The following is a 12,745-nucleotide window of genomic DNA, read 5'->3' as shown; positions in this document are numbered from 1 at the left end:
AAGCGAGACCAATTCAAGACCAGAGCAAGACCGAGACCATAAAAATGCGAGTCCAATTCAAGATCATGTATTTCTGTGTTCATATTTTAGAACATATGGATTCTTTAGACATTCAAAATAGTGAAAAAATGCATGTTGAGGGAAAATAGAGACACCAAAATTATTACTAACCCAAACACAGTGGGGAACAATGGGCCTTCTATGCCTTCAGAGAAGGGCTAGGGATTTATAAAATAATGAAAATAATAAAAAATAATTATATTACGTTTTTCAATGATGTTCTGATTTAATTGCTTCAGTTTTTTTTAGAAAGGAAAGGGTTAACACTGAAGAGAAAAAAAATATCCAATCAGGATTTTTCTTTGCTGGTCTCTGGAGAAATAATTGTAGCTCGCTAAGTCAGCTATTGGATAGGCCATCAGAAAGGCATCTGCCATTCAACTGTATTAGGGCAGAATTTGAGTGACAGTGGATTGAACCAATCACATTGACTTAATGGGTGGGACTGTTTTTACAAAAACTTATGGAAACGTCTGCCTTCTTGAAGGCCAACAGGTCACTGTGCAATAACGAGCCGAGTTTTCCCACGGTCTAGCTAGCTAGCTTTTGTTGTCGGCTAGTTTGCAGCGGCTGCAGTAGGTGTTATCAAAGAGGATGTTTTATTTATTTTTTCACCTTTATTTAACCAGGTAGGCCAGTTGAGAACAAGTTCTCATTTGTAACTGCGACCTGGCCAAGATAAAGCAAAGCAGTTCGACACATACAGCAACACAGAGTTACACATGGAGTAAACAAACATACAATCAATAATACAGTAGAAAAATATATATACAGCATGTGAAAATGAGGTAGGATAAGAGAGTTAAGGCAATAAATAGGCTATGGTGGCAAATGAATTACAATATAGCAATTAAACACTGGAATGGTAGAATGTGCAGAAGATTAATGTGCAAGTTGAGATACTGGGGTGCAAAGGAGCAAGATAAATAAATAAATACAGTATGGGGATGAGGTAGATTAGATGGGCTATTTACAGATGAGCTATGTACAGGTGCAGTGACCTGTGAGCTTCTCTGACAGCTGGTGCTTATGTTATTGTCAATTTGTTAGCTTCTCCCTTTTCAATAATAACTTTCAACAAGAAGTTCATTTTTAAATGATTATCATCTGGTGAGTGGAACTGTGTTTAATATTGCACTTTGCTTGCTGTTAGCCATCTCTTTGAAAATAACTTGTGTGAAACATCGTTGCATTTGAAGTGGAACTGACAGCATTTTAGCTAAATGAAATCGTATTACAATCTGTTCATATACACCCCCAGAAAGAACATGACACTTAAAAAATATACAGTGGGGAGAACAAGTATTTGATACACTGACGATTTTGCAGGTTTTCCTACTTACAAAGCATGTAGAGGTCTGTAATTTTTTATCATAGGTACACATCAACTGTGAGAGACAGAATCAAAAATCCAGAAAATCACATTGTATGATTTTTAAGTAATTAATTTGCATTTTATTGCATGACATAAGTATTTGATACATCAGAAAAGCAGAACTTAATATTTGGTACAGAAACCTTTGTTTGCAATTACAGAGATCATACGTTTCCTGTAGTTCTTGACCAGGTTTGCACACACTGCAGCAGGGATTTTGGCCCACTCCTCCATACAGACCTTCTCCAGATCCTTCAGGTCTCGGGGCTGTCGCTGGGCAATACGGACTTTCAGCTCCCTCCAAAGATTTTCTATCGGGTTCAGGTCTGGAGACTGGCTAGGCCACTCCAGGACCTTGAGATGCTTCTTACGGAGCCACTCCTTAGTTGCCCTGGCTGTGTGTTTCGGGTCGTTGTCATGCTGGAAGACCCAGCCACGACCCATCTTCAATGCTCTTACTGAGGGAAGGAGGTTGTTGGCCAAGATCTTGCGATACATGGCCCCATCCATCCTCCCCTCAATACGGTGCAGTCGTCCTGTACCCTTTGCAGAAAAGCATCCCCAAAGAATGACGTTTCCACCTCCATGCTTCACGGTTGGGATGGTGTTCTTGGGGTTGTACTCATCCTTCTTCTTCCTCCAAACACGGCGAGTGGAGCTTAGACCAAAAAGCTCTATTTTTGTCTCATCAGACCACATGACCTTCTCCCATTCCTCCTCTGGATCATCCAGATGGTTATTGGCAAACTTCAGACGGGCCTGGACATGCGCTGGCTTGAGCAGGGGGACCTTGCGTGCGCTGCTGGATTTTAATCCATGACGGCGTAGTGTGTTACTAATGGTTTTCTTTGAGACTGTGGTCCCAGCTCTCTTCAGGTCATTGACCAGGTCCTGCCGTGTAGTTCTGGGCTGATCCCTCACCTTCCTCATGATCATTGATGCCCCACGAGGTGAGATCTTGCATGGAGCCCCAGACCGAGGGTGATTGACCGTCATCTTCAACTTCTTCCATTTTCTAATAATTGTTGCCTTCTCACCAAGCTGCTTGCCTATTGTCCTGTAGCCCATCCCAGCCTTGTGCAGGTCTACAATTTTATCCCTGATGTCCTTACACAGCTCTCTGGTCTTGGCCATTGTGGAGAGGTTGGAGTCTGTTTGATTGAGTGTGTGGACAGTTGTCTTTTATACAGGTAACGAGTTCAAACAGGTGCAGTTAATACAGGTAATGAGTGGAGAACAGGAGAGCTTCTTAAAGAAACAGGTCTGTGAGAGCCGGAATTCTTACTGGTTGGTAGGTAATCAAATACTCATGTCATGCAATAAAATGCAAATGAATTACTTTAAAATCATACAATGTGATTTTCTGGATTTTTGTTTTTGAGATTCCGTCTCTCACAGTTGAAGTGTACCTATGATAAAAAGTACAGACCTCTACATGCTTTGTAAGTAGGAAAACCTGCAAAATCGGCAGTGTGTCAAATACTTGTTCTCCCTACTGTATATATACATCCAGTCAGAGCTACAGTAGGCCTTTATACAAACAAGCCATTTGCCACATGGGCCTGCCATCATTCACTTTTAACCTTAGTGTGTTTACAACAGCGCAACTTTAGATCATTAGAACACATTTATTTGCCAAAATTCAAAAAAATACACCCGAATGTATTTCTGTAAATATGTAAACACATCTATTCTGTAAATATGTAAACACCACGGGAGTCCTCTTACATTTGGGAACTTTACAGTCCTATTTATCAAACAACCATGAAAAAGTAGACTCTCTCTCCCTCAGTTATGCACATCAACAAGATCAACAACTAATGCTAGCCAGAGCAAGATGAGCTCAAATCTAACGAAGGGACATTAGATAAACGCTCTCAAACATTTTCAGCTAGTTGGCTGTCAAAATTGCACTGATAAACGATGGGCAATAGTAGCCTCCTCATCCTTCTGCAGCTTGCCTGCCAATGCATGCTTGTCCCATCCAAGCACTCAAGCTAACTGGCAAAGTTGGCTAGCTTGCAACTTCCAGACACAAATGAGAAAACACCTCACTCTGACCATTTGTGCAATGGGAAGTAATAGTTGTACATTTCGTTTAGGAAATGCTTAATGGTTGTGTTTTTGTATTCTTATGGATGGGGACCTACTGGCTTATTATGTCAGAGTTTATGGACTGCTTATCCTTTAACATCATGCTGTGTATGACTGCTGTCTTTCCATCGGCCCTATGCAGTGGAGAAGTGGTACCTGGAGAAGTGGGTATACTATAATTTTGCCAAAAAGTTCTCAAACTCACCATCCAGCAAAGGAAAGGCACCCTGTGTGAAAAATCCTATGTTTTCCTATGTTTTTTTACAAGTTTTCCTATACATATTTCAGATTTTCACTCTCAAAATCGTGATGGTCTAAGTCCACAACAATGCTTAAACCACATCAAATCTGATTGGGTGGTCCTGTTAGGCCCAGGCCCATCCATGTCTATACCCCTGATGCAAACAGCACATGATGACAACTGCGCATCACAAATGGCCTACTAGCCAACACTTGGGACTAAACTTTTTAAATACCTGGTTTGCATATCCATTGTTGCCTTACTTAGCATTTACTGGTAGATATAAATGTCTTTCCTACCCTACTGGCTACCGATGTTATTCTTCTGTGAGCTGCTCCAAGCCAAAACCAGTTGAGAGCTGCACACTCTTGCTGCTTGCAGATGATATTCCGCTGAACTAAGATATGTGTGCGGCGCGCATCTGAATATATTTCACATGCTTTGCGATTGTGTAGGCTACTTTGTGCATGATTTCTCTATTGTACTACATGATTGATAAGTCGTATACCTCCACTACACTACTTTGATACACAACATAAGGGATTAAGTAGTGAGCATACACAATGCCCACTGAACGGTTTATACCTGTATATACCCTCCAATACACCAATGGCTCTTTGTGTTTTACAAAAAGTGCATTCTCCTACATGAGTGCGCTGGTATTACAGTTGCTGTCCTTTCAGAATCACAAACTTGTCACACACTGAAGGCCTATAGGTTCACCAATGCGCAAACATGTATATAATAGATAAAGTGGAGTGTGTATATTTGGCCCGGCAAATCGGTTTTATCCGCTGATTGAATGGAAGCTGATAGAGTTTTTTGTCACTGTCAAGACCAAGTACAAATGTATCCGAAACCGAGACACTCAATATGTGGCCTTAAGACTGTAGTACTACAACACTGATCTATTGTGTATGGTGGCAGGACCTCATATGTCTGCAGCAGGCAGCATGACCAGATATCCCTCTCCGTTTCATCAAGCTCTCAGGAAAACAATGGCTGTTTATCACCCAGGTTCCTGAGGCCTTTCATACGGATCACCCCTCCGCCTGGGTAAGAGACGGAACAAGAGCCCACCCGCGGCCCCACTGGCCACCAATCACACACACTATCAGGGGTCGAAGCACAGAGGTGGTTAGGGTCAGTGAGTGGCATGCCGACAGACGGGGCCCACAAGTCAACAGCTTGCGATATGGATCTTAGCAGGACATAGCAGGCAGCACGGGGTGAGACGGCCTGCATCCGAGGGATAGCATACATTTATTTCACAGCATTATTAATCTATTATCTACGGCTACGTTCCGAGGCCTTCATACCATACAAGTTACAATGCATTTATTGAATATGCAAAAGCAATACAGTATGTTTCTTATGTCTATTTTTATTTTTTTAAAGATTTTACCGCAACCAAATGAGTTTGCCCTACACACACACACAGTCTTGTACAACTAACTTTGTGGGGACAGTCCCATTCAAAATCCTATTTTCCATAACCTAACCCTTACCCTAACCCTAGCTCCTAATCCCCCTAGAAATAGCATGTGGAGACTAACAAAATGTCCCCAGTTGGTCAAATATTTGTTTGTTTACTATTCTTGTGGGGACTTCTGGTCCCCACAAGTATAGTTAAACACGTCCACACACACACACACACACGTGTTATTCCTGGACTGTCTCTGTGGGAACCAGCAGTAGATTAATTAAGCTGTTCCATTATCGCTGTGGTATTAACACAAAGGCAACACTACGGGAGATACAGGCAGGAGGCAGGCGGCAATAATACTCACTTAATAATACCCATTTAAGGGAGACCTGAGGGAGATTAAACAGTTTGGCGAAGAAGGAAAAATGCCACCTTAGTTAAGCCAAAATCCTGGCATGTGAGGTTTACACTTGATTTATTAGCTGGAGGGGCTGTGGTGGCAGTGAATCTATACATCTTACCTCTTAGCCACACAGTAACTTAAAACAACAAATTTAAGCCAGATGTAATTATTGAGACCTATGAAAATGTATATAAATGTGTTATTATTTTGAATTCTATTTTTGCTTAATTTGGTCTCTTGATTTAAGAACCTCTTCCTGAAATGGCAGCTACAGTCCACTCTGATTTGAGCTATTCTATGACTGGGCAGCGAACTAATAAACTGAACGTAGCCTCATAAAAAGAAAGTTGGCAGACTCGTATGTACACACATACACAGTAGGGGGTTTGAGGCTTGACTGTAATAAGTGGTCCTTTGGGGGTCACGAGGTGATGTGGGCAACAATAATAAAGCTGTTATACTCTGTTTCAGGAGCTCTCTACAAGCAATGAAAAGAAAAACCACAACAATGGGCGGAATGAGAAAGCCTTTCAAGCCAGCGGAAACCAGCAGGGCTGTTCATAACACAGACAGAGTACAGAGCACAGGATGGCCCTTTTATTATGATGGGGACAGAAGCGGAAATAGTCAAGCAACAGAAGGGTTTGTTGGCAAAGCAAAAAATGTTATCATAACATTGTTTCACTATGCACAAAGGCCTAGCTACTGTATGACCAACATGGGATCACAGGGTTAAATGGCAGAGCAATATAAATAGAATGTCACATTTTTCTACTTATGTTGTGAAATCATAAAACTAAAATCAAACTTTGTCACGTGCTCTGAATACAACAAGTGTAGGCCTTACCATGAAATTCTTACAACTACACCACTCCTACAATGCATAAACATCTCAGTACTGACCCAACTTCCATAATGTATGGGTAGTTCTAAGTTTAGCATCTGTGTCCATTACCAAAGCACCAAAGTTCCTTAGAAAGACTGAAAGAAAACAGACCCCATAGCATATCTTCATGACATCATTCTACGAGGTTAGAACTGGACTGTTCTATGGGTGAACACAAATCCTCTTCCATGCCACTGTTCATTTGCCAGTATTGAGGATTACAACATATCCTGTACAGTACAATTACTGAGAGCACCACTCTGGATCTCCACTTGAACATGTCAGTCTGATTCATGTTAGTTTTCCGTTCACACCACACTACAAAACAAAAGGAAACGTCCCTCCTTGATGAGTGGTGTCAGAGGGCTCCCTCTCAGCGCTGTCCTTATGAGATAAGACTAGAGAAAGAGACGGCTCACACTGAGGTTAATCAAATGGCCGATGGGTATTAGGGTGCCATTTGGGACCTATGAGCCCTGGTCAAAAGTAGTGCACTACAAAGGGGGATATGGTGCTACTTGGGAGGCAGCTATGGTGCTATTTGGGAGGCAGCCTGCGTTTTTCAGGAGTAAGAGGAACTTGCCCCTTGACACTGATAAAACACCAGTTTTATGTTTTCCCGATAATGGATAAGGTCAGAATTTAGAGGGTACGCTGATCCAAGATCTGTGCTCATGGGCAACCTCTACCTAAACCGCCACCATCTTCGAGTTCAATATAAGAGTCTCCTATCACAACCTAAACATTCACAATAAAGGCTTCCCTTTTATAATCTCCATCCACTCAAACAGAGGGAAATTAAATGTTCATAGACTCCCTGAGCCAAAAGATATGAGCCAAGATGGATGATAGCTGTTCAATAGTGGCCCTCCGCCATCTCTTAGCTCAGAGACACACACAATGAGAATACTTATTATTGTTTCCTACTGTTATTGTGGAGTTGTCTAAACATAAAATGTATTTTATCGGGACGTGCTAAACCGTCAGAGGTCAATGATAAATCTGATGTTTAACGATTATGTCGGGTTCTAGGAATTGAAATGAACTCAGTACAACAACACGTTTTGGTCACAGACTACATCCATACAGTAGCCTACATACATACACTACATGATCAAAAGTATGTGGACACCTGCTCGGCAAGCATCTCATTCCAAAATCATGGGCATTAATATGGAGCTGGTCCCCCTTTTGCTGCTATAACATCATCCACTCTTCTGGGAAGGCTTTCCACTAGATGTTGGAACATTGCTGCGGGACTTACTTCCATTCAGCCATAAGAGCATTAGTGAGGTCGGCACTGATGTTGGGCAATTAGGCCTAGCTCGCAGTTGGTGTTCCAATTCATCCCAAATGTGTTCCATAGGGTTGAGGTCAAAACTCTGTGCAGGACAGTGAAGTTCTTCCACACCGATCTCGACAAACCATTTCTGTATGGACCTTGCTTTGTGCACGGGGCAATGTCATGCTGAAACAGGGAAGGGCCTTCCCCAAACTGTTGCCACAAAGTTGGAAGCACAGAATCGTCTAGAATATCATTGTATGCTGTAGCATTAATATTTCTCTTCACTGGAACTAAGGGGCTAACCCCAGACTATTATTCCTCCTCCACCAAACTTTACAATTGGCACTATGCATTGGTGCAGGTAGCGTTCTCCTGGCATCCACCAAATCCATATTTGTCCGTCAGACTGCCAGATAGTGAAGAGTGATTCATCATTCCAGAGAGATTCATCATTCCAGAGAATGCGTTTCCACTCCTCTAGAGTTCAATGGTGGTGAGCTTTACACCACTCCAGACGACGCTTGGCATTGTGCATTGTGATCTTAGGCTTGTGTGCGGCTGCTCGGCCATGGAAACCCATTTCATGAAGCTCCCAACGAACAGTTCTTGTGCTGACGTTGCTTCCAGAGGCAGTTTGGAACTCAGTAGTGAGTGTTGCAACCGAGGACAGGCAATTTTTACACACTACATGCTTCAGCAGTCCTGCTCTATGAGTTTGTGAGACTTACCACTTCGCGGCTGAGCAATTGTTGCTCCTCTTTTCTTTAAAGAGCTAAAAAAGTGTAAGCGGTACTTATTTTCCTTCATAGTTTTTTTGCCTAAGCATGACCATCATCCATATACCACATTTTTACCAAACTTTGCTTTTTTGTGTGAACAATTGGACCTTGCCCTTTGGGGATAGTTACCCCTCATACATACATACTCTAGATACATACTCACAGGCTACAATACACAATGCATTGTCAAAGTCAATATTGTCACAAGTGAAATGTGTGGTTCGTGATTTTTCATAATGATTTTGTATTTTTCAACAACAACAAAAAGTTACTTCTTTAAATTATAATTTAGGATGTTTAATGTTGCGGAAATGTTTTGGCCTTTTGTTGTCTACTAGTTGACGTCCACACCCAGTTTGGGAAAGATTGACATATTCCAAACACGACACTCTATGTAGAATTTACGGCGAATATGTTAGGCATAATTGTATATACTTTACATGGAAACAGTGTACCTTGTTGTACATAGGAAACAGGCCTATCAATTAAACTTTCGAAGCACTATGAAACTCTTTGTTTTATGTCAAACTTTAGCATGAAAAGGTTGCTATTCCAGTGAGTGAGTGGTGTCATGTTGCCAAGTTTCAACTATCTGATCTCGCTAAAAGCTCATCCCTTTTCTCTCTTTCTCTCACTCATTCGGTAGACAAGCATTCATATAGGACCGTTTGAGACCTTACCTGTGCGTAACTTATGAAATGTAAATAAACAGAAGTATTTCCCCCCTCTTCTTTCTATCCCAGGCCAGGGAAGGGACTCCGGAAACAGCTCCAATGTCCCGCCCTCATCCCATGACGCCCGTTTGTCTTGTTTCACGGGTGGGGGGGCAGTGCAACTGGGTTCATTACGGCTCAAACCAGGGTGGAATCACAATATGCATAGGTAATTCAAGATCCAAGATGGCAGCCATACTTCTCAGTTTCTATACGAGGCGGATATCGTTCTTGATGATGTCACGCTTTGGTTGTTACACGTTATTATATGGGAATTCGTGGGAGGATACATTATTTCTCAAACATTATTGTGTAGGAAGTAGCACTGTGATTCCACGCTTGTCAACAGTAACATCGTAACAAGCATTGTCTATGCTAATGTAGCCTACGGAAAGTATCCTAAATTAAAACTTTAAATTGAAGTCGATGCAAAATTGGAAAACAAACAGTCAAGGAGAGCGTGCATGGTTTTAAACATTTTTTTTCAATTAAATATATTTAAAGAAATGTTCTAACATATACACCTAGTCTAGATGTATTAGAAACAGGCGGCATGTAGCCTGGGCGGCAGCTAGTCTAGCGGTTAGGAGCGTTGGGCCAACAATCTGAAGGTCGCTGTTTCGAATCAGAATCACCTTTATTGGCCAAGTAGGCTACATTTACACATAGACTACTCAGAATGTTACTTGGTGATATGGTGCTGCTAGTGATAGACAACATTTAGAGATAGAATACAGACAACTGAGTTTAAACAAAGTTTACATACATTTGGTGAAAAATAGGTCGATGTGGACCTTGAGCAAGGCACTTAACCCTAATTGCTCATGTAAGTCGCTCTGGATAAGAGCGTCTGCTAAGTGACGTAAAGGAAAATGTTTATATGCTTAATTATACCCTGAACCCACCAGAAGCAAAAACAACATTTGTAATGTAACTAACATTACACCTGCTTATGGTCCAGTGAGTCCGGTTTTAGCCTGCAATCAGCATACTGTCACAGCATTAGGCAATCCTAATTGCTCTGGCTGGGGCCATTACATAGGCTACATTTGTAATGCAACTAACATTACACCTGCTTATGGTCCAGTGAGTCCAGTCTGTAGTCTGCAAACAGCATACTGTCGACAGCAGTAGGCAATCCTAACTGCTATGTCTAGGGCCATTACATAGGCTATGTGGTGTTTTTGTTTTTTATTAGGCTATTATTACAATGTTCCAATATATTTTTTCAATTCAATAACATCGAATGTCATACTAACTGATGCAGTTCTGTCTAGAACCAGAGTCATATACAGTAGCCTATGGGTCTGGCTATGGGTATAACCAATTAATTGTATGTTCTTACATTCTACTGAGTTGGAAATAAGAGCCCAGCAATTATGTTTGGTTCAAAATCATATAATTTAGTTATTGTGAAGGCTATTCCAGTAATGAGCAACTTGGTTAGAATATGTTTTATTACAGCCTAGGGTCTTACAAGTCCTCTGCGTTTGTTCCCAACCCTATATTCAACCGACTAACTGTTCTCACACACACGCACGCACGCACAAAATGCGGTCTCCTGGCTTTGTTCATTCTCATCCAACATCCCTGCCTCCTCATTGGTGCTGAGAGGATGCGGTGACTTCTGATTGGGTGAAAGTTTTTCCTCTGGCTTTAGCACTTGTGGAGTCACCCCCACCCCACTCAAAACATATAATTGGTCAAGCCGCTCTATGCGTCCAGTTGTTTTTACAGTCGGTAACATACTGACTAAAACGACAGCCCGTTGGAGACTATTTGTAGCAAGAGTGATGTAAGGAGTCTCAAACAAATCGACGTTGTCTGAATCTGTCTGAAGCTCATTTATTCCAAAGCGCAGCATCCACATAAAGACGCGTTGTTCACGCACAGAGGAGGACACAAATTATAACAAATATCCCTTAAAAAGTAGCGAAGATGGTTTCCGCTGGACTGGAGATCCTTGGGCTGGGGCTGTGCGTCATTGGCTCGCTCCTGGTGATGGTGGTGTGCGGGCTGCCCATGTGGAAGGTAACGGCGTTCATCGAGGCCAACATTGTGGTGGCTCAGACCATCTGGGATGGGCTCTGGATGTCTTGTGTGGTGCAGAGCACCGGCCAGATGCAGTGCAAGGTGCACGACTCGGTCCTTGCGCTCGGCCACGACCTGCAGGCGGCGCGAGCCCTCACCGTCATCTCGTGTGTGTTTGGCGTGCTGGGGCTGATGGTGGTGATCGCCGGGGCGCAGTGCACCAACTGCATTAGCGCCGAGAACGTCAAAACCCGGGTGGTGAACGCCGGAGGGGTTATCTACATCACCAGTGGGTTGTTTGTGTTAGTACCTCTCTGCTGGATGGCCAACAACATCATCTCTGACTTCTACAACCCACAGGTGCCCGCGTCCAAAAAGAGGGAGATCGGGGCCGCGCTCTACATCGGTTGGGCGGCCACTGCGCTCCTGCTGGTCGGGGGCGCACTACTCTGCTGCTCTTGTCCTTCTAACGGGAATTCGGGCTATTCGGCCAAATATTCCCCGACCAAACGGGCCACACCAAACGGGACCGGAGACTATGACAAAAGGAATTACGTGTAGCCCTGCTTCCCACCCTCGGGATGGGGTAGCTATGCTTTGCGTAAATGTGCTGTGATCTTTTGAAAAACTATTTTTTTAAACGTATTTTTTGCACCTGCAGTTTACTCTGAACTTTGAAATCAATTAAAGCATCATTTTGTTACACTGACTATAAACTAAACACAATATTGGAGAACATATTCGTTCATCATTTTTGCAAACAGCAGAAAATAAACTTTTTTGGAGACTATGCATATACGTCTGGATATAAAGTGATAGCCAATTACAAAAATGAGCGTCTTTGTTTTAGGTACCTGTATTTTTAAATGTCCTAGTCTATATTTTCAATGATCGCTCATAATCCCTTGCATTTTGAAATGTTTACCATTGTGAAGTTTTTTTCCTAAAGGAAGATTATACGACTGAATATATCCACTGTTTTTTTACTTCAGTGTAGGCTACAGTTACTGTGATTTCGGAGTGATAGCACTTCAAACCACCTAAAAGGTTTTTGGACAGTGGATTTTTGCTTCATGGGACTGTGGGACGAGCTAAAAAAATACATGTAGGCTAGGCCTATTTTTAAGGAAACACAACTCAGGCGTCCTTATATGTGTCTATAATAGTGGAATATAATCTATTTTACAAAAATTAGGACCATAGATTTAGATGCCAAATATAGGATGTCCAGTCCACTTCACCTGTTTTCAGATGAAACTTTTAAAAGTTTGCAAATGTGAGTTTTATATCTGTATGTAGAAGCTGTACTGGATGTGTTTCATGTCATGGATTTGTAGGAATACACTGCTGTTTTACTCACTGGTTTTGTTGCTGTTTGATGTAAAGATCCATTATATATTTCATGCAATATTCTTTCCAATGTTAAACTGAGATTAAACTGATATCGTTTTA

General features: G+C 42.0%; 2 protein-coding genes across 2 annotated transcripts in view; one reads left to right on the top strand and one right to left on the bottom strand.

Annotated features, from left to right (window-relative positions):
* The window catches only part of zgc:63587 (uncharacterized protein LOC393431 homolog), a 39,741-nt gene extending 30,403 nt beyond the window's left edge, over window positions 1–9,338 (bottom strand). Inside the window, exon 1 of the mRNA XM_055887293.1 lies at window positions 9,230–9,338. The gene's annotated coding sequence lies outside the window, so the exon portion shown is untranslated. The remainder of the gene's footprint in view (window positions 1–9,229) is intronic.
* Window positions 9,339–10,948: 1,610 nt separating this feature from the next.
* LOC129826492 (claudin-4-like) lies at window positions 10,949–12,745 on the top strand. Its single transcript, XM_055887277.1, has one exon. The coding sequence runs from the start codon at window positions 11,201–11,203 to the stop codon at window positions 11,852–11,854; it is 654 nt and encodes a 217-aa protein (XP_055743252.1). The 5' UTR covers window positions 10,949–11,200; the 3' UTR covers window positions 11,855–12,745.

This window comes from Salvelinus fontinalis, chromosome 28, assembly GCF_029448725.1.
Source record: "Salvelinus fontinalis isolate EN_2023a chromosome 28, ASM2944872v1, whole genome shotgun sequence".
Classification (NCBI taxonomy): Eukaryota; Metazoa; Chordata; class Actinopteri; order Salmoniformes; family Salmonidae; genus Salvelinus; species Salvelinus fontinalis.
The sequence above is the reverse complement of the archived record's forward strand: the minus strand, read 5'-3'. Positions and strand labels throughout refer to the sequence as shown.

What these genes read in the sequence shown, in the direction of transcription:
- LOC129826492 (XM_055887277.1), top strand. Translation starts at nt 11,201, where the DNA reads ATGGTTTCCGCTGGACTGGAGATCCTTGGGCTGGGGCTGTGCGTCATT.